General features: G+C 40.4%; 2 protein-coding genes across 3 annotated transcripts in view; one reads left to right on the forward strand and one right to left on the reverse strand.

Moving 5' to 3' along the window:
- The window catches only part of TMEM213 (transmembrane protein 213), a 121,459-nt gene that overhangs the window by 80,401 nt on the left and 20,988 nt on the right, over positions 1 to 20,070 (forward strand). The window lies entirely within an intron of this gene.
- Positions 1 to 20,070, reverse strand: part of KIAA1549 (KIAA1549 ortholog) — a 153,375-nt gene that overhangs the window by 71,105 nt on the left and 62,200 nt on the right. For both annotated transcript variants that reach the window (XM_069858963.1, XM_069858953.1), the window contains exons 2-3: positions 6,069 to 8,804; positions 4,490 to 4,578 (exon numbers count right to left, since the gene is read on the reverse strand). In XM_069858963.1, coding sequence (XP_069715064.1) covers positions 4,490 to 4,578; positions 6,069 to 8,804 — 2,825 coding nt within the window. The remainder of the gene's footprint in view (positions 1 to 4,489; positions 4,579 to 6,068; positions 8,805 to 20,070) is intronic.

Consider the following 20,070-nt stretch of genomic DNA (forward strand, 5'->3'; position numbering starts at 1 on the left):
TGCACCATAGATGCAATGAAAGCAGCCTACCACAAATGCCTTCCTTGTATTTCACATCAACTTTTTTGCCTTAATAGTTAACACTGATTCCCTTTTGTGGTTCACTGCAGGAGAAAAGCAACTGCATTTCCACAAGAACAGAAATTTTTTAAAAAAACCTTCTAAGCGTAACTTCAAGGTAGATAGACTTGATCCACTACAGGTCAAAACAATAGCTATTTCTGCTTAAGATATTACAGGGTTGTCTACAGTTCACTCTCTACAACCCAATTCAGACGACAGTAGTAATATAGCCATGCCAGCATGATGCTGTCAACGACCTAATTCACAGAGAATTTTGCAAAGTTTTCTAGGATAGGTAAGCATGGTTCTTATTCCTTAACTCATGTCACTGTAAAAAGTCTCACCCCAGACTTCCTGTAGCCCCTTCAGGTACTGGAAGGTCACTATAAGGTCTCCTAAGAGCCTTCTCTTCTCCAGGCTGAACAACCCCAACTCTCGCAGCCTGTCCTCATAGGGAAGCCCTTGGATGATCCAGCCCTCAGATCATCTTTGTAGCCCTCCTCTGGACCCGTTCCAACAGTTCCATATCCTTCTTACCTTGAGGATTCCAGAACCAGACACAATACTCCAGGCGGAGCCTCACAAGAGAGGAAAAGAAGGGCAGAATCATCTCCCTCGACCTGCTGGTCACACTTGTTTTGATGCAGCCCAGGATATGGTTGGCCCTCTGGACTGTGAGTGCGCATTGCTAGCTCGTGTTAAGCTTCTCACCAACCAGCACCCCCAAGTCCTTCTCTGTAGGTCTGCTCTCAATCATATCATCCCCCATCCTGTACTGAAACCACAGACTGTCCCAATCCAGGTGAAGAACCTTGCACTTGGCATTTTTGAACCTCATGAGGTTCTCACGGGCCCACTTCTCCAGCCTTTCGCATCCCACCCTTCCAGTGTGGCAACTGCATCACTTAGCTTCAGTCATCTGCAAACTTGGTGAGGGTGCACTCAATCTCACTGCCTATATTATTGATGAAGATATTAAACAGCACTGGTCCCAGTACAGACCCCTGAGGGACACCACTTGTCATGGACCTCCATCTGGACACCAAGCCATTGACCACTACACTCTGAATATGACCATCCAACTAATTCCTTATCCACCGGAGCCCATCCATCAAGTCCATATCTCTCCAATTTAGAGAAGAATGCTGGGGGAGGATTGTGCCTAAAGGCCTCATAGAAGTCCAGATAGATCACATCCGTTCGTTTTCCCGTGTCCACTAATGCAGTTGCTCCATCATAGAAAGCCACTAGGTTGGTCAGACAGGATTTGAACTTGGTAAAGCCATGCTGGCTGCCACTAACCACCTCCCTATCCTCCATGTGCTTTAGCATAGCTTCTAAGAGGATCTGTTCCATGATCTTACCAGGCATAGAGGTGAGGCTGACAGGTTGGTAGTTCCCTAACATTGATTATTGTCATCTAAAATATTTGACTGAATTTACCTTTGCTACAGTCTAATCCATGCCTACACCTCACTGTATTATGCTATGTAAACATCTGGCAGAATGCATAAAGAACCAATTTCCTCACCACTACCTTATTAAGCTTTCTGTAAAGAGGCTGCAGAGAGCATTTAACTTCCTGAAGATGGGCTACAAAGGCTCACAGGTCTTAAAAATGAAGCAAAGCTACTGCTTTGATGCACATTAGGATCCTAAGGCAACAATTCCCTCATCATTTTTACACACCTAAACGGTACCTGCCAGAATTTCAGCAGCAGTGAGTTGCAATGAGGCCAGGATAGGTTCACAACGTGGCATCTTTATAAGTATTCAATTGCCTGACAGTGAACTGACCTCCTTACTTTGAAGGCAGAGGTTTACAAATTTTGGATTACGGAAACAAATAGGCTAAGGAAAAATCCATATTAAACACAGCAACAGAGTGGCTGAGATATACATTATACTGCATGATAAAATTTCCAAGCAAAAACAAGGCTAGCAAAAAGCTTTTTCTGATTGCCATTAGCTTAATGGTACCAGGGGTCCTGGCAGCAAGTCACTGCCAACACTATCTTATTTCACACCCCAGTGCAACAAAGCTAAATCAAGGGAACATTGTACAATGGATCCTACCCAAGTGTCATAAGGTTTACATTAGAGAAAGTTGGCAAAAAAAACGCTATTATGGAAACAATAGAGTCTTATTCTTTTGCAGATGCAATATGCTAAGACCAACTGGAAAGAAATTTAAAATTTTAGGTTATTCTTTCTTTGCTATAAGGACTTTTGCTAGGAAAAAAATGACAAAAGTTTTTTACATTAGGCAGGATTCAAGCCTGCCTCCATTTTTTTTCCCCCATTTCAGCAACTCAGAATGTTTGAAATAATAAAAAAGTAGAGACTAGAGTTTCAACTGACAAAGCTGGAAAAAACCCCACCCTCTTAATTCTCCTTTCAGTGTCAAACCTTTGTACTCAAAAGTGAGCAACAGTGCTATCTATTGTTGCCATGGATTTTATTTTTCATGCATACATTACTACCAAGTTAAATTTAACAAGACTGTCTCCAGATTTACCCCGCATTACATTACAGCAAGGGAACAACATTTGTGAGTTGTAATAGGAAACAGAGTAAAAAAGCAGCTTAGAGAAATGCATTGCTTAACCAGAACTTCCAAATGCACACATGGTTCCTGGGTACTCTCGACTAACAAGTCAGGTCTGTGTGATGACCTAAGTTTAGCAAAAATAGACTAATTCTGTTTAAAATTTTGCATTAATTCATCATTAAACATGCCAACATTACAGACACTTATATGTTATTTAAATAACAGGTTTGTTAGTACTTCACCATTACAGGTGAAGGCATTTGGTAGCGATTATTTTTAGTGTGAATCCCATACCCAAGGCATCACAAAGAGAACACAATAGCAGCATTCTAGCATCAAATAAGCAGAACTGATTCCACAGAGATGTTTTCTCCTTTCGATAAAAAAGAATTTGCAAAGAATGAAGCTGGACAAGCTGCATTATTTATAAAAATAGTTGCTTCTGAGTAGCCTTAGGGGCAAAATAGGCTATTGAGAGCTTTACAAGGCAACAGTGGGCATGAAAGGAAAGAATTTAAAGGGCAAAAAAATAAAAAAAAAGCATGATACAAAATATTGTTTCCAATCAACCTTCAAATATTTAGCAATAGATTTTTGTCTTACTGTTGTTATTATTAAGAGAGTAAGCTGTTCAAAATTACTGAGGCATAGAAGGTCATTGAAAATTAGTGTAGCTCTATCATCATGAACTTTTGACTTCTGCTTGACTATGCCAGCTTGCACAACCTGAAGGTATAATCCACAAGCCAGAAAGAATTTACAAAAACCCTAAAAAGCTTATGAGCAGGTATTGCTAAAATGATCCAAACTAAACATAACATATAATGGCAGCTCACAGTGACTGAAGTTTGGCAGAAATTCCTAACACTCCTATCCTGACTGGGTAGTACAGAGGTATATTCACAAACATCAGACAGGAGTTATTAATTACTAAGTGCAGTGATTATGGCAGGAGCTGTTGAAACACTGTTTCCCCACACAGATCATCAAGCTGAAGTTATAGGTACCAAGGGATTCTATGCATGGAGAAACTCAAGTTACATTCAAAATTCAAAATGAGATCATACAACAAAGTTACTTCCAGACTACCTCTAGTGTATTTTTTTCTCACACAGAGGTTTTGAGAAGAGGGGTGGTGAAGGTGAGGGTGGCAAAGAGCCTTTAAACTTCATCTCAACCAGACACTCACTCTTAGGTTAGGCAACAATACTGAAATATTGCTCAAAAATGGTTCCTTGAACATCAAAGCAGAGCAAACTTTCAGGAAAAAAAAAACAAGAGTGCAGCAAATCCTAGCCCAGTGAGTGGGGGAAGGACAGGAGTTAAACCTATCTGAAGGCTTAAAAATAACATCTTACCATTGCACACTTGATTTTTTCCCTGTCTTTTTCACCTGGCAAATCCTCTATTTGAGATTCCACCACTTCCCTTGTGAGTGTTGATGACCTCACTTACAAACATAAAGTAGCACAAGGCTGTGCAGAAGTCTTTGTTTTGTTTAAGTTGCAAAGTGTATGATCAGCTAGCAGAAGAAACAAAACTTTTTAACAGGTATGTAGAGGGGTAAAATCTTGTCAGTTCAGTTTCAATTCATCAGTCAAAGGCGGTGAGTAGTAGAGGCTGGATACTGCTTGCTTACCTCTGGCAAAACCAAGAAAGATTTGTCCTAGAAAGTGATATTCTAAAAGTAAGAAAGCTGATGTCATATTCAGAGTAAAACAAGAACAAAACATGACTAACATTTCAGTTAGAATAAACCTCTCTCTTATAGTACCATATTAGTTGTTTTCAAATCATTATTTTAGCCAGTGAAATAAAACAACTGTTGCATTATATTGATCAAATGAGTATTTGTACACACTTCATACCACTTACCTCTAGCTCTACGGTTCGCCTGAACTGAACTCTGAGCACTTCTCTGATGGATTCACGGACATTTTGTAGAACAGCTCTTCGGGCTAGCACTGGAAATTAATGTCAGTCAGTAAATACACTTTAGCTTAATCTCTTGGGTTTGAGTTCAAAACTGCATTTTCAGTTGTGGAATGCATGAAAAAGCAGGCAATGAGATCAACTGCATTAAATGGATAAGATGATGGACAAGGAAAAGGGGTTAAGGTGTGACTGTCTCCTAAAAAGTGACTGTACATACAGCTTAAGGAACTCCAGGTTTATTTTCTCTCTCTCGTTTTGTTTTTTCCATGACTAATATCTTTAGCATTCTAGTAAAAGAATCTTCTAAAGAGCCACTGAGGCATTCAAATTGTATAGGAAAGTTGCAGCACATTCAGCCTGACCTGTGCACGAGAGCCTGCTGTCATAACACAGTTGAAGTTTTGTACGCAACACATGGAATGCGGATGAGGTCAGAAAAAGCCACAGAAAATATGCATCTCCTTTTCTCTTAAATAAAAAGTAAACAAATGTGACATTAATTACTGATAGGGATATCCAGCAAGTAAGAAACTGCTTCGAAAACCCCACATCCCTGAGGATATCACGTCTGTTACAGTCACACTTGAGGCTGTGGCTGTGGCCAAGCAAACAACTGAAGTGTTGCACTGTCATCCTGCATTTACTTTCCATCAGTAACTTGCCTAGAGAACTACTCAAATTACAGCTTCGAAAAACTATTTTCCTCATCACCAGTGTAGCCAGACTACCTTCATATCTGAAGGATGAGATAACATATTACATATTACAAGTAAATCTTCAAGGCAAAATGTGTTGCCTTCCACAGAATATGCAGCACTTCTGCAGTTGGCCTGGATTAGTTCACTGGAATTGTTTTGTTAACAAGCTAGGAAGAGGTAGGAAAACACCAAAAAAGCAAACACAGATGCTGAGATAATTAATTTTGAAATACGCTAATGTCACTTTTTCAGGTTACAAACACATCAAATCCAATTAAAGTAAGTACGGGAGGAAGGAAAATACAAGCTTAAGCTAGTACAGTAAAATTAAAACTGGTAACGAAATCCAAGCATTTTTCAAACCAACTCGCCTCTTTCATATTATAACATTACCTCACATGCGGGATTGTTTTGGTTTTTTTTTTTAAACAGCAGCAACAACTGAAAGGAGAAACTTACTCAGTCAGAACATTTAATAGTTTGGCAGCACACTACCATGACAGTAACATTAATTTACAACCCATGAAATGATAAAGCAGCCTCTAATTCAGCATACTTGTATGCATGCATCAGCAATTTTAGCAGACAATTTCATTCTCTGTGCAGTGTAACACACATGTAACTCTCTACCATAATGGATTACACTCAAGTGAATTCTATTATTTTCAAGAGTAAATGATATATCAATGCTTCCACAGATGTTTGTCTACATACATTTACACTATATATCTCTGAAAGCTTCACTTAGCTAATTCAACATCTGCAATTTAGCTAGTGGGTGACACTATAGTAGCTTCAGGAAAAGTGTTAGAATTTCTTACCTGCAGTGACTAAGTAAGCATCAGGAACCGTGATATCGCAGACGTAAGGTTGCCTGGTAGTGGTCACGGCAGAGGTTATGATCGCAGGTTCAGCTGGAGTAGTGGTCACCAGAGGGGTGGAGGAGAATGTCCCTGGGGTGACTGCAGCAGTCGTGCCACGGCTGCCTGTAGCACTGCTGGAAGTGGTTGTGGGGATGGTGGTGGAAATAGTTGGTGCATCAGTAGCAGCAGTTATACTGCTTCCTGCTGGAACTTCATAACCCGTGGGAAGGCTAGAAGTTGGAGGAAACCGTGTGGGAGAAAATGATATGGTCACAGACAGAGATGCTGTAGGATAGGGCATCACACTGCTGGTGTCGGCATGTGACACCTGGTTGCCAGGGTCTGCAGGAGGATAGGATGTGTGGGCACTGCCCTCACTGCGAGATGTTAAAAGCAGTGTCGGGTTAACTGTAGCACCAATATCCGTATCAGAAGCCAGAGCAGTTGCGAGCAGAGATGAAGATACATTTAACACAGGAGGTGTCGGAAAGGTAGTAAACGAAGAGACCAGATTTGTTTCACTGAGAAAGATGCTGCTGGTAACAGACTGGGTGTCAGAAGGGGGCAGCACCAGGGTAGGAACCACGGAATGAGAATTGGAGAGCGAAGGCTCCAACTGAGAGGTAGCTCCTGTAAAAGCTGAGGTAAACATGACTTCAGAGCCCACTGGCAATACTGAGGTTGCTTCCAGAAATACAGATGACTCAGAGGGAAAATCTGATGTTGGTGTTATTTCAGGAACATGTGCACCTGGAACAGAGGATGCATTCGAATAAAAGTATGATGTTTGGCTGAGAGGGAACTCGGAAACTTCAGCATCGGTGGCAGAGCTGACAATGATAGCTAAGTCCGAGCTGGAAACATCCTCAGAAAGTACTGATGTCCCAGTCAACAAGGTCTGAGGTAAGAATGTTGATAACTCACCTTGTATGACAGAGTAAGAATTTAGCATGACTGATGATAAAGACAAGTAGCTAGGTTCAATAGGAAATGGTGTTGATAAAAGACTGGATGGAAAATCTGAAATATTCAAAGATGGCTCCTCCCTTGCAGATGTCTTGTCAAGCAAAAATACAGATTTGGATGGCATCAATTCTGGTGACTCCAACAAAGTTGTATGACTGACTGCAAATGATGCTACTGGCTCACTCAGGATGAAAGGAGAATCAAACGGAAAGGTGGTGGCACCAGGAATTTCTACATGAACGGTTGGTGTCAATGAAACCGTTTCCAGAACAGGAAAGGAAAACTGGACAGCAGAGATGTTCAGTGATGTTCCTCCAGGGAGCTGATGGTAGGAAGAAGAAATTGTTATAGGTGTTCCAGCGTCAAGGACAGAGTTCAAAGAGCTTAATAAAAAAATGCTTGAATCAGGGATTTCTGCAGATCTTGAAGAGAAGGAAACAACTGGTCTTGATGGAAAAGAAGTATCAAAAATCTCAGGTGTAGGCTCCTCTAAGTCATACCCATCAGTAATTACAGTTGTAAATGGACTTATACCTTGTACTTCAGAGGCTTTGATGGACAAAGTTTCAACATAGTCGCCTGAGCCCACATCATGTTCTGGGGAAAAGCCTGCTTCTGGCAGAAGTGAAACTGAGTCACAATACAGACAAGAACTGTACGATCTCGTGAAAGGCACTGGACTCATGAGCTCACTGACAAGCTCTGATTGACTTGGTATTTCTGAACTAGCAGGCAAATTTGGTGTTGTACTGGAGAATTCGTGTGTAAACAGTCTGGCATTAAGAACCATACTAGAGTCTGTGGAAACACCAGCTGAGTGAAGTGGGAAAGATCCAAGTGGAAGACTAATAGGAAACAAAACAGGCTCAGCACTTGCTGCTGAAGCTGGCATGGCCCAGGGAATGCTAGGACTGGGGTAGGTCCTCAGACTAAGAGTTGCTGATACCCTGCTAGTCTCATCTCCATAAACGTCACCATACAGGTCTGAACTTTGTTCTGTGGCATCTGGGATCACAGGGCTATTTTTATTCAGCAGCTTAAGATGAAGAAGAGATCCTTCTGAAGCAGCCCCAAAAGGCAGGGCTGTTAAACTTGCATTTATCTCTTCCTGTACTGCAACTCCTGCCTCTGAAGGAATGGAAGTGAAATAAATAGCTGTATTTTGGGGGTACAATGGCAAGTCTCTGCTCACAGTTAGTATTTCACTATCTAGTACAAAAGGCTTCAATTCTGTAAGAGTGTTATTGCGTTCGGGGACAGCACTCAATGGAGTCTTTTGCTGTACGGTTTTTGAGATAATATATGGTGAAAAAAGGACAGATAACGAAGGTGTTAGCAACACGGTTTCTAATTTTTCTCTTGGTGGTTCTACTGTATTAACTGAGTGAGGATCTGTTAAAACTGCAAAAGACTTCAGTGGAGGAGTCCACTGTGCCTTTGGAAATGAGTTAATAAATTTGTCACTTAAGAATGCCCCGTTGCTTGATATGGAGACATCTACCAATGGCGTACTTCTCCCTTCTGAACTCCTGACCATTTCTTCTTGGTTAAATAAAGTCACATCAGAGGGAGTTACTGATGATAAAACCATTTGAAGGAAATTACTTTCTTGGGACTCCAAAATACTTTTTGCAGAAGTAATTTCTGTCCTGCTGGCTGATATGCTTTGGTGCATCTTTGAGTTCATTAAGAAAAGGGAAGAATTTTGCTGCTCCAAAGATCTCTCATCTAAACAAAGAGGGAGAGAGGAAAAAAAAAAACCCATTAGATTAGCCTAAGCAGAAAGATCACAACGAGCAAAACCCATACACAGTTTTTCTGGAGAAATCTGCCCAGAATTCAAGGGCTAAGACAAAACTTCTCAGTAAGTGAAAAAAAAACCTCTGTGAGAGAATTGGCACAAATAGTAGAATTCCCTGCAAAACTCCATTCCCTGGAAATAAGCAGGACAATACGAGTTCATCTCACTCTGCACCTACACATCTCTCTACAGCAGCACTCAAGTGAGTCCCATGGAGGGACAGAAAGTGGCTCCTTCTTACCTGTGCAAGGTTAACAGTGCGTGGAATCTAATGGTTACACAAAGCAAATGCACCAAAAATAGTAATAAAGAACAATTCAAGGAAAAACTGCATAACTTTAGGTCTTCTGTTTTCCTTTACTATCACTTCATTTCCTCCAGTTTTATTATTTCTTAATATTAGTCTCACTAGCAGATCTGTTCTGTTTCAAGGACTAGATCCTGCCAGTATCAGAAATGAGTGATACTTATGAGTTATGAAGATGGATTCCCTTTACATAAGGCAAGTGTGGACCTGATATCAGCTGCAAGAATTTGCTAAGTAACGTGTCCGGTAGTTACACTTACATTGTCAGCCATTCATTTAACTTCTGGCCTTTTAACAGTCAGTGACAAATAGCTCCATTACACAACCGTCATCTTTATTCACAACCTACTGCAGAAGTACTTTGTTTACAGGCCATCTGCAATAAAACTTCCACTGCTTCAGGTTGCAGAATTCAAGTAGTAATAGCCACGTTCAAACACAAAGGTGAAAATGCTAAGAATGCAACAGATATTTTAACAAGATTCTTGCAAAAATCATACATGAACATAATTTGCATAACAACTATAAATCATTCTCTGTGACAAAGGTGTTCTTGTATTACAGAGATCTGCGCATAAGCTTTTCCAACCATGGACAAATTTGGCAGAGAAAAGGTTGATTCCTGCTTCAGTACCTTCCTGAAATGTCAAGACGGGATTAGTAGCCTTCAGAGGTGAATATTAAAGGAAATCATAGAAAAGCGCTGCAGGACATTTTTCAAGGATACACACAGAGGCTTCATCCTTAAATTACCTATTCCACTTGATCATCCTGTTTTCATATGGAAGTGTCCACACAGTGCTGCTGGAACCTATTGACGACGCGCGTTAAAAGGCTGGGGAAGGGGGGCAGTGGGAGAGGGAGCACTGGGAACCCCATTCCATTAAACAACCAGGGACCAGTTTAAAATACAAACAAGCACAATTGTATTAAGTAACAGACAGTGATACAACACATCATACACCACTCAACTGTAACTATATTCAGAGTATCCCTTCAGATGATGCCTTGAACTCAGTAACTCCTGGCAGATCTTTCGCAAATGGCTCACCTATCTGTTACACACTGTTGCCAGTCTTTTTCCATAGGAGATTAATTGCTGTACTCATCCCTCCTCCCTGGTCTGTTTGATAAATTCCTTAGCCCAACTTCTCAAGCTGGGTATGCTGACATACTGACTCAATAAGTGTTGAATCTGCTGATCTGTAAAGCACAATTACAAGAATTAATGCACAGTGCTAATACCACTGCAGCACTAACCTCACCTAATCAACTATGAACACTGTGATTATATACTTTATTTTACTGATCCCATGCAAAATGTTTTGCAGTATAACAGATACAATATTCTCTCAAGTAGTTCCAATTAGCTTTTTCCTCCTGAAATTCACTGTAGGCACTTTACGATGCGTAGTTACAATGTGATGATAAAATATACTGCCTTCCAACGCTCTCAGGACAAAAAGAAAGAAAATAAAAAATAAAACCAGGTACACTCTTGTAAAAGCTAGAGACAAATACACAAGTCTATCCTTGACTTCTTCCACGGAGGCCAGCTGCTTGAACATGGTATAGTACAGAAACTATGGAATAACAGCTTTAAGAAGCATTAACATGGGTAACAGGCAAAGCAATTTCTAGCAAGTACGGAACCAAACACATACCCTGGGCCAGCCCTGACTGCTGACCAAATGCTGTTCAATGTTTTCTCCTTGCTAAAATCACCCTAGCCTTACTCCTTCCTTTGACTTAAGCTTTCGGCCTTGATTTTTGTCTTTGTGACCCTTTGAGTAAGCAAGGAGTTACTAAAGGAAAAGATTTCCAAGGCTATGAAACAAACACTATCAAAATGAACCAGTTCTCTTCCTCTACACATGCACAACTCCTTTTAGCCAGCCCTGTAAAATCCTTGGTCACACTTTGAACACCTGGAACCTGGTTACAGTGAAATTTCAAATTGCAGACAAGCATGCTAACAGATAAAGTTGTTCTTGTTCATCTCAGCTTTGTGTTTAAGTCCCTGTGGCAGTAATACAAGACAGCAATGTTAGCTTCAACACAGTAAGCATGGTAAAACATGGAATTGCTACCTGAGAGTTAATGACCAGCAAAGGTGAATACATACTAATTAGTAACTGCACTTTTGATCACAATTCTCTACAAACCTCTGACCCAAACTTAGGAGTGATTTCACAAACAAGACATTTTCACTACCTATACATGTCACCTATGCTGTGCATCATCATCTTCCTTCACCCACAGAAAGCTCCCTTTATCTTTGTTCAGTTTGTTAGGGAAAATGCTACAAAGAAAGATCCTGCTGAAAGTGACTACCCATCACAAAGATGTTCTGGAGAGTTACTTACACCACCATAAGCTTTCCAACAAACAGGTATAAGAAGCAAGGGCAGTCTTGGCTTTAATTCTGACTTTAGAATTAGCATTTTGCTTGACAGTCTGCAAAGATTTTCTTTCCTCAAAGACTAACAAATAACTAACAATTTTATCATACACCTGTGCCTCTGACTCTATAGAATCCTGCCACTGATGCCAGCAAGGAAAGAATACAACTTCTGAAAAAGATGTTACGTTCTTTAAAAGAAAACACACCATGTCCTGATAAAGTTACAAGCTATAAGACAATGCAAGAACGTTGTTATCTAAGGTAGAGTGAAGTGAGAAAAATTCACTTTAAACAAGTCCTCACCAGCAAGTTCACAAGCCAGTGTTCCACGCTATTGGCCTTGCTTAGCGTTTTTGAACCAGGGAAGATCAGTGACATGCCATTAATACAAATAATTTTCTGTCATGTCCAGAAGAACAGTATACTACTTGAATACTGCTTGTCAGACCTGCGCACATCTCTCATTGAGAGCAGGTGGCTCACAGCAGATGTGCCCAGGAGCAGCCAGACAGCCCATGAAACGGAAGGAAAAGCAAAAGGAAAAACGGAAGGAGGTAACGGCACACCATGGCACGACAATCACATGCTCGTCAGCACAGAGCAGCTGATCTGGCTATACCGTGGGATAAAGAAAGCAGACAGATGGCACTTGTTCTGGCGTATCTCAATGCCACAACTGCACAAAGCTACTGATGAAGATCAACGCTGAGTTGATTGTTTGCACAGCTGCTGTTGTTGGGCAACGGTTTCACCATTCAGCAACTGTACTGCCGCTGAGCTAGGCAATGGCAGTAGGATGACAATCAGACAAGCCAAACTTTGCCAAGCTGATAACAGTATGGAAAAGAACAGATAGCTTAGGAAGCAAAGCTGTGATCCCAAGCTACAGCAAAGGGGAGGAAAGAAGAGCACTCGTGGGGGCCACAGGAGGCACAGATGGCACCAGTACAATGCTACAGCTCAGACAATGACATTCGGACACAGGAGGAGTGACAGCATAAGGAATGTGCTGATGGGCTTGGGGTGATGAACTCTGCTGTTTCTGCTGCTTCCCAAAACTGTGAAAGCCTGAAAGAAACTCACAAGTAATGAAACCTGTCACAGAACAGTGACCTCTTCAACTGCCAAATCTGTATTTACAGAAGCCTGGCCAGGCACCGTTAACACTGGCATGGATGTGCAAATAACACCAGCACAGCATTTCCCTATAACTACAGCAATGGATTGCTGCAGTCTATTGACTTCTTTGGTGACAAAAATATACCATGTCGGCTTGCCAGAATCCAATGTAGGTTCATAAACCAGGAACTAGACTAGTCACTTTTCCAGAAAGCAATTAGAGGGATGTAGCTTTCATCCTTCCTGTAGCTGTAGTGCTGAAAAGTAACATCTGTTCTGTACTCTATAATAAAGTAAAAAGGATAATTTTTCAAATATATTTTGTAATAATATATGCATAGTCATATGAGTTCATATTTTCACATTTAATTTATTTATAATAAACATACTTTTATATATTTTCAAACGTAAAAGCCAAGACATAATCTCACCTCTGCCACTGATCTCTCATATGACTCCAAAAAAGTTGCATCGCGTTTCTGCGTTCTGCTATTAAAATCTGGGAAATGTACATGATCACAGCTATCAATATCTATTAAAATGTAGGTAATTACTTGTATTATGAAGATGTTAAATTATAGGTGATGGGTACAGGCATAGGAACACTGAATACCACGGAGAAGTCTTTACTTGTAATAAAATTAAACCTTGAGAATCACAGAATCACTAGACTGGAAAAGACCCACTGGATCATCGAGTCCAATCATTCCTATCAAACACTAAACCATGCCCCTCAGCACCTCATCCACCCGTGCCTTAAACACCTCCAGGGAAGGTAAATCAACCACCTCCCTGGGCAGCCCAATGCCCAATGACACTTTCTGTGAAAAATTTTTTCCTAATGTCCAGCCTGAACCTCCCCTGGCAGAGCTTGAGACCATTGCCTCTTGTCCTGTCCCATGTCACTTGGGAGAAGAGACCAGCACCCTCCTTTCTACAACCTCCTTTCAGGTAGTTGTAAGAGAGCAATAAGGTCTCCCCTCAGCCTCCTCTTCGCCAGGCTAAACAACCTCAGTTCCCTCAGCCGCTCCTCAAAAGACTTGTTCTCCAGCCCCTTGAACAGAGCTACTAATTTTTGTTCTATTATTTTCAAGAAACTAAGCAACAGCTAATAAAGTTTGCAGGCTTCACAAAGTGTTAGCAGACTAGCAGCAAACTAGTTCAAAATGTACATCAAGAGAAAAGGATCTTCTGTGTCCTAATACAATGACCTACAAAATTAAATTTTAGTACCTTTATTTTTCAGGTAAGGAAAAAAATTGCTCTTTTATTGCTGCCCATTGTTTCAAACAGAAGTATTTTAGGTACAGAGGCAACTGATGTCATGTACCTTACAAGTATTACGGGAAAGGGAGAAGTCCTATTAACTAGCCAGGTAACAGTTCCCAAATTAAATTATGAACTTACTAGGAACATTCACCACTCAAAAGAGCTCCCTGACTATGTGGTAGAGCAGCATATCACATTTAAGGGAGGCTTTTAACAACATTTTTTTAATTTAGCATTTTATTTGAGAAGTGGAAAGTAAGAAATCAAAATAACTGAACATAGAGTAGGATAAGAACACCCCTTTAAGGATAGAAATACAGTTGCAAATGTATCTGGAAAAAAAAATCATAGCTCTTTCTCATAGGACCTAATACTTAACTTTCTAACTTATTTAACAGCATGTAGTTCAGCTTCCATCAAAAAGAACTTGTACGCATTAGGTCATAGCAAAAACTCTGCACAGTTCACTTGTGTAAGCCTCTAACTGTATATCTTAGGTGTCTGGTTTGTAGGAAAACACCAGGCACAGAAGCAAGTGCAGCTGAAAAGCCGTCTACTTTCTTCTCTGGGAGGCATTAAGCATGGATTGAACAGTGACAGTAATCAGCTCTCGCACACAAAAGCCAGGGAGAAGATGGGATGGAAGCCTGTACTGTTCCTCCCTTCGCAAGCTCCAGCTCCTCTGTCGGGCTTTGGGCAGCTTTTAGAAGGTTCTGTTCCCTGGAGCATGTGCTGTACCCACGCCCAAAGCTCCCTCAGGAGTGCAAGGGGCACAAATCATCTTGAGTCCTAACTGCTGCTTCTCAAAGATGCTCATTTTCTCATTGTAAAAGATCAAGAATATCGCTTGTCATTTACCATACACGCTTGTGAACATCAATTAAGTAGCTTGTATCATCTGAAAGGCTATAAGAGAGAGAAAGAATGCACGCAAAGTTCTAGCACTCTTTTGCATGGGAGTTGAAGATACGAAATTCCATAACAAATAAATAGAAAAAGTTTTATTAAAAGAAAAATAAAAGTATTAATAGGAACCATGCAAATTGAGTGCCGATGTACACGTGCACTTTTACACACTTCAGGTTTCAATACAGAGCCAAGAAAGAAGAGCAACATCTTTAAGTAATTCTTTATCCACATGCAAACAGATGTGGCTCAGCTGCTGTCCAGGTGCAAGTATACAAGAAACTCTCCCTCCTGCACAGCAAACGAGCATAACTTTCTGTCTCTGCATAAGGAGAAAAGATGCATGAAAACAAAGAGAAGGAGTAAAGATGAATCATCGCTTGCTTGCCAGCAGAGTTGATGAAGAGTTTGTAAAGAAAAAGGTTTAGCAGAAAGCTGCCTGACTGCATTGCATACCTGAATCAAAAAAATACACCATTACACTCCTCATCTAGTACTGCATTTGAAAGCAAATACCACTAAACCTGTAATGCCAGGCAGTCACACGCACATTTTATTCCTTACCCAACATTAAAAAAACCCTCAAAACTTCCTTTAGGATGCTTTTGCTGATAAATATCAGGTTAACAAGCTGTAGGCAGCCCAGGATCCCAACTTCCACTGCACCGCTGACAGAACCCCTCATCAGAAAACTTACAATCCACATTCTGATTCAAGAATCTTCCTAACGCACCCATTGCTGAGGTGGAACAAGTTGCTTTAGTGGTTTATAGCAAATGGTAGATTAAAAGAAAAAAAAAAACCACACCCACAGCTTCTCTTTACCTAAACTCACTGTAACTCATTTTGCATGGAAGAAAGGAAAAAACACTGCAACTCAACCGAAGCTTTCTGTAACACACCAGATCAGGCAATAAGGTTAGGAGAGCAAACAACCCCACTCTCCACTCCACAAACACAAGCACACAGCAGGATCCACCACTCAAACAGTATTATTACCTTAGAAAAACCAGAATTTTGCTAACAAGTGGGCTGGGAACAAACCTATGCACAGAACAATTTGTCACACCTACGCTACACCTGCAAACCTAAATGATACAGAAATCCTCACGTGTGGAATAGCACAAAGCTCCTAAAGCACCAAGATGCCTCAAGCTGACAGTCCATCTCTAGAACTTCTCTGAACAGGGATATGGGAATGTAGAGGTGAGAAAGCAAATTAGCCATGAACAATTCTGGCCATTTCTTCAGGGGCAAGAATGGTAGATGTTTCCCCTACAGAAGCCTATGGCCACTACGTGTTTCTACAGACTATCACATACAGCTGTGGAAAGCAACAGTTTCATGCAGAGCTTCATGTTCTAACGTGACCAGTTGGCTGGCCAGGAACATACACGCACAAAAAGCTGCAAATAAAATCATAGTTCAAAGTGTAGCTTTGGCCAGGAGCATTCACTCTTTTTTGGCATTCAACTGTACATGACATCATGTGGTAAGCCATATGTTACGGATAAAGTACACACAAACCTGAATTTCCTTTACAAATGTTAATACTAAGAATGACTCTCATCAGATTTGCTCTTTGTGATAACCAGGTTTTCCAAAAAGATTTTTTTTTAGAAAAAGAAAAGCTTTCTTCCTCTTCTCTGTTTTGCCCTCTGCACAGTAACTTGTTTTTTAGCCTCTGAATAGCCAGTGTCAGTTTTCGTCCAACCAAATGACTACCGAGAAGCTTTCTGTTTATGTTCAACAGTGCAGCATCCTCCAAAATGCAGATCCTGGAAGCTTTTGAAAAGACCAATTAAATTTATATTCGCCTCTCTTTTGTGCAGAAGACATATCAGTGAGTGGTATCTTCCACCCAATGCAAAAATACTTTTAGCAAAAAATGCATCCTTAAAACTGAATTTTTATTTCTTAAATCGTGCTATCACTACAAAGTTTCTAGAAGCAATGAGATGACAGAGTCTGAAGAGAAGAGTAATTGCATAATTAAAACAGAGCCTATGCTGTATCCTAGTAACCCAGTTATCCACAGGGACTCTCTTCATTGACACATATCCTTAATTGTGCCATGCTGACAAAGGAAAACTACCCTTGACTGAGCTTTAAGTTGTTCAGGTCAGCATGACTGTTGCTATAAAATCGTATTATTTCAGGGAGTAAATGTGAGTCCCAACCTGCAACACCTAGAAGGTGCTCCTTTGGGAGGTTAATTTACAAGGCTTTTGTTACACAAAGCATAACAAAAATTCAGAAAAGATGAAATCTTCAACTCACATAATACCATCACTCTGTATTGAGCTCACAAAACAGCAACTTCATTGCTTCTAGGCCAGAATATAACAATATGCCTGTACGTGCTTAATTTTTCAAACAGTTGTATATGCATAAGAAAATAATACTGAAAAGCTCTTGCACAGTCGGATATGAAGGCATTCAGTGGAACTCACAGCATGTATCACTCGGCAAATCTAGTCAGATGAGAGAGAATCTGTCAATGCATTTCAACAGAAAAAGATTTCACAGAAAAATTGAGAATGAGAACACAACAGTCCCAGCTACCCTAGCCTTCTGAGCTGAAACTAAGAGCTCACCAAGAGCTGAAAACATGAAAAAAAAAAAAAAATCATACAAAGAGATGGAACAGAAGTTCAGGAAGTACTCTCACTCTAAGAAATGTCTGAAATGTTACCTAGGGTTTTTCTTCACAACACGCAAGTGTTATCGGCCTTGACATCACTTGGAAAAAGAGAAACCTTCTAAAAAAACCCTGAAATAAATAGAGTCACTGCTTTATACCAAAGATCAAACTTCTGCCATAATTTATACCCACAGAACTTCCAAAAGATAATTCCCTGGCAAAATCACTAGGGAAGAAGAAAGCAGGCAACACAAGTATTATTTCAAATAATAATAAAAAACAACAAACATAATCAAACCTAATAAACAAAAAAATCCCACCGCATCCCCCCACTTCTCTGTCCCTTCCCCATAGGCTGTCAGGCTGAGGCATCCTCTGCACGATATCTGCAAATTCAGTGCAAATATCCTTATGAGATATTATAGAACTGTGCTAGTTTTAAGTTAGTTTTACTGTTTAGTAATTAACAGTATCGAGTAGTGTGTTTCCTTGTTCAAGTATCTCAAGATTTAGCAATTCTGGTCTTTTTTTCTTTTTCTCCTTAGCATCATCCTCAAAATATGACAAGGAAAGAAATCACAGTTGCTAGCATCTTAAGAGAAATGGAAATTGCCCAGAACCTTTTCTTCCTTTATGCAATACAACAGGTCAAATCACCACTCCCAGAGCGCTCTACTGGAAACAGGTTATCCTGAGCTAATGCCACTTAAGCTTTCAGACCTGGGTCCAAGTTTGTGACTAATACTAATACAAAAAAGTTCAACTCTACCAGCTCTAGCAAAGTTGCATCATCTTTTCCCAGTGCTGAAGTTGGTGCTGGGACACCACAAGTTACTGGCCATAGCCTAACACCCCAGAGGTTAAGTTGCAAGTCTTCTATTTCTCAGTACTCTTAGTTGCTCAACATGCGTGGCACTCCAAACTTAAGAGAAAGTAGCTATAGACACTTAAGTGCCCAAGTCCTGATACGCAGACCATCCTGTAATAAGAGCTGCAGTTTTTGCATGGCCCTAAAAACTTCATAGTCTCAGTTAAAAACTGAACCGAAAGAGTAAATAACATCAACAAGAACAGCAGAAATAAATCAGAACAGGATCTGATGTTGGAAACAACAAATATATAGATAATCCAGGAAAAGTATCTATGGAGAGTATTCTCACTAGAAATATGTATAGGAGAATTAGAAAGGTAACAGAAGAACTATAAAGGACACAGAAATATATGGGAGGTGAAAGTATTACATAGCCCTACTCTATGGGACAGTCAAAGATGAGAATACCCCTACTAACCCTACAGATCGGGAACCAAGAATGAGTGGCTATAGAATAAGCATATGTTCTAACCTGCCATGGCTCAACTCGATTACTTCACTCAGTAGGAGTGGATATGTGTTCAAATATAGACATCTTCTCATGCTTAGACAGAAAACGTTGGTGTGCAAGAGTGAACAGCGAGTTAGCATCAAGACAATGCGCCAGCCCACTACGCTTTTTCTGTGAAGCAGTTTTTAGCTACTAACAACATCACTGTGCTTGAGCACCCACCCTATTTGCCAGACCTGGCTCCCTCTTCCCAAAGATCGAGTCAGTGCTCAAAGGAATGTATTTTTTGTCAGTAGAAGATGTGAAAGCAAATATGACATAGATCCTCAACAGCCTTTCAGAAAATGATTTGCAGAATTGCTCCGAATGTTTGCAGCATCGTAATGCAGCTCTGTGTCAACTCAGAAGGGAACAATTTTGAAGGTGATTGTAACTGATTTTCTTAATTTATTAAATAAAAAGAGTTACAGCCACAGTCTCTTTGTGTGTGTGTGTGTGTGTGTGTGTGTGTGTGTGTGTGTGTGTGTGTGTGTGTGTGTGTTTTGGATCTCTTATACTACAAAGCTAACAATAGAAAGGAAAGGGAAGGAATCTCCTGTTATCAAAACTTAAGACACAGGAGGGAAACAAGAACCAGAATCAACTTTTTAGGAAACAGAGCCGTTAACGCACCTTTCCCAGGCAAGACTCAGCAGACAGCAACTGAAACATGTTTCAGAACAACTGAACATGAAAGAAATTTAATAGCCACAGCACAGCCACACTAGCCTTGGAGACACATTTTTGTTATAACTTACATTTATTAGTGGAATGATAGAAAATTGATTTTACGTAGAGCAATAAGGGGGAAAGGAGGTGGGCAAGGCATCACACGCATGCAGATAACAAAAGCCAAATTCTGTCACTGTCAGTATTAATCACTGCATGCTTGGCTGCCATAAAGCATTCTGTTTCCAATTAGACTTCAAGATCCCACCATGTTAACTTGGCTGTGATTTGTTTGCTGAAACAGATGAACACTGAAGAGATGGTCATTCTAAGTCCTTACTATGACAGGTCCTTAAAATCCCTGGGTTATCCTTTCACTTCCCCATAGGCTCCACTGTGTAAAGTTGCCTAAGGTTGCAATCTACCTCCATTACTGCTCAGTAAAGCGACACAAGAGTCAGTGAGGGGGTTACAAACTGCAGCACATGCTGATTAAATACAGACCTATATGCAC

Source organism: Phaenicophaeus curvirostris, chromosome 1 (assembly GCF_032191515.1).
Source record: "Phaenicophaeus curvirostris isolate KB17595 chromosome 1, BPBGC_Pcur_1.0, whole genome shotgun sequence".
Taxonomy (NCBI): Eukaryota; Metazoa; Chordata; class Aves; order Cuculiformes; family Cuculidae; genus Phaenicophaeus; species Phaenicophaeus curvirostris.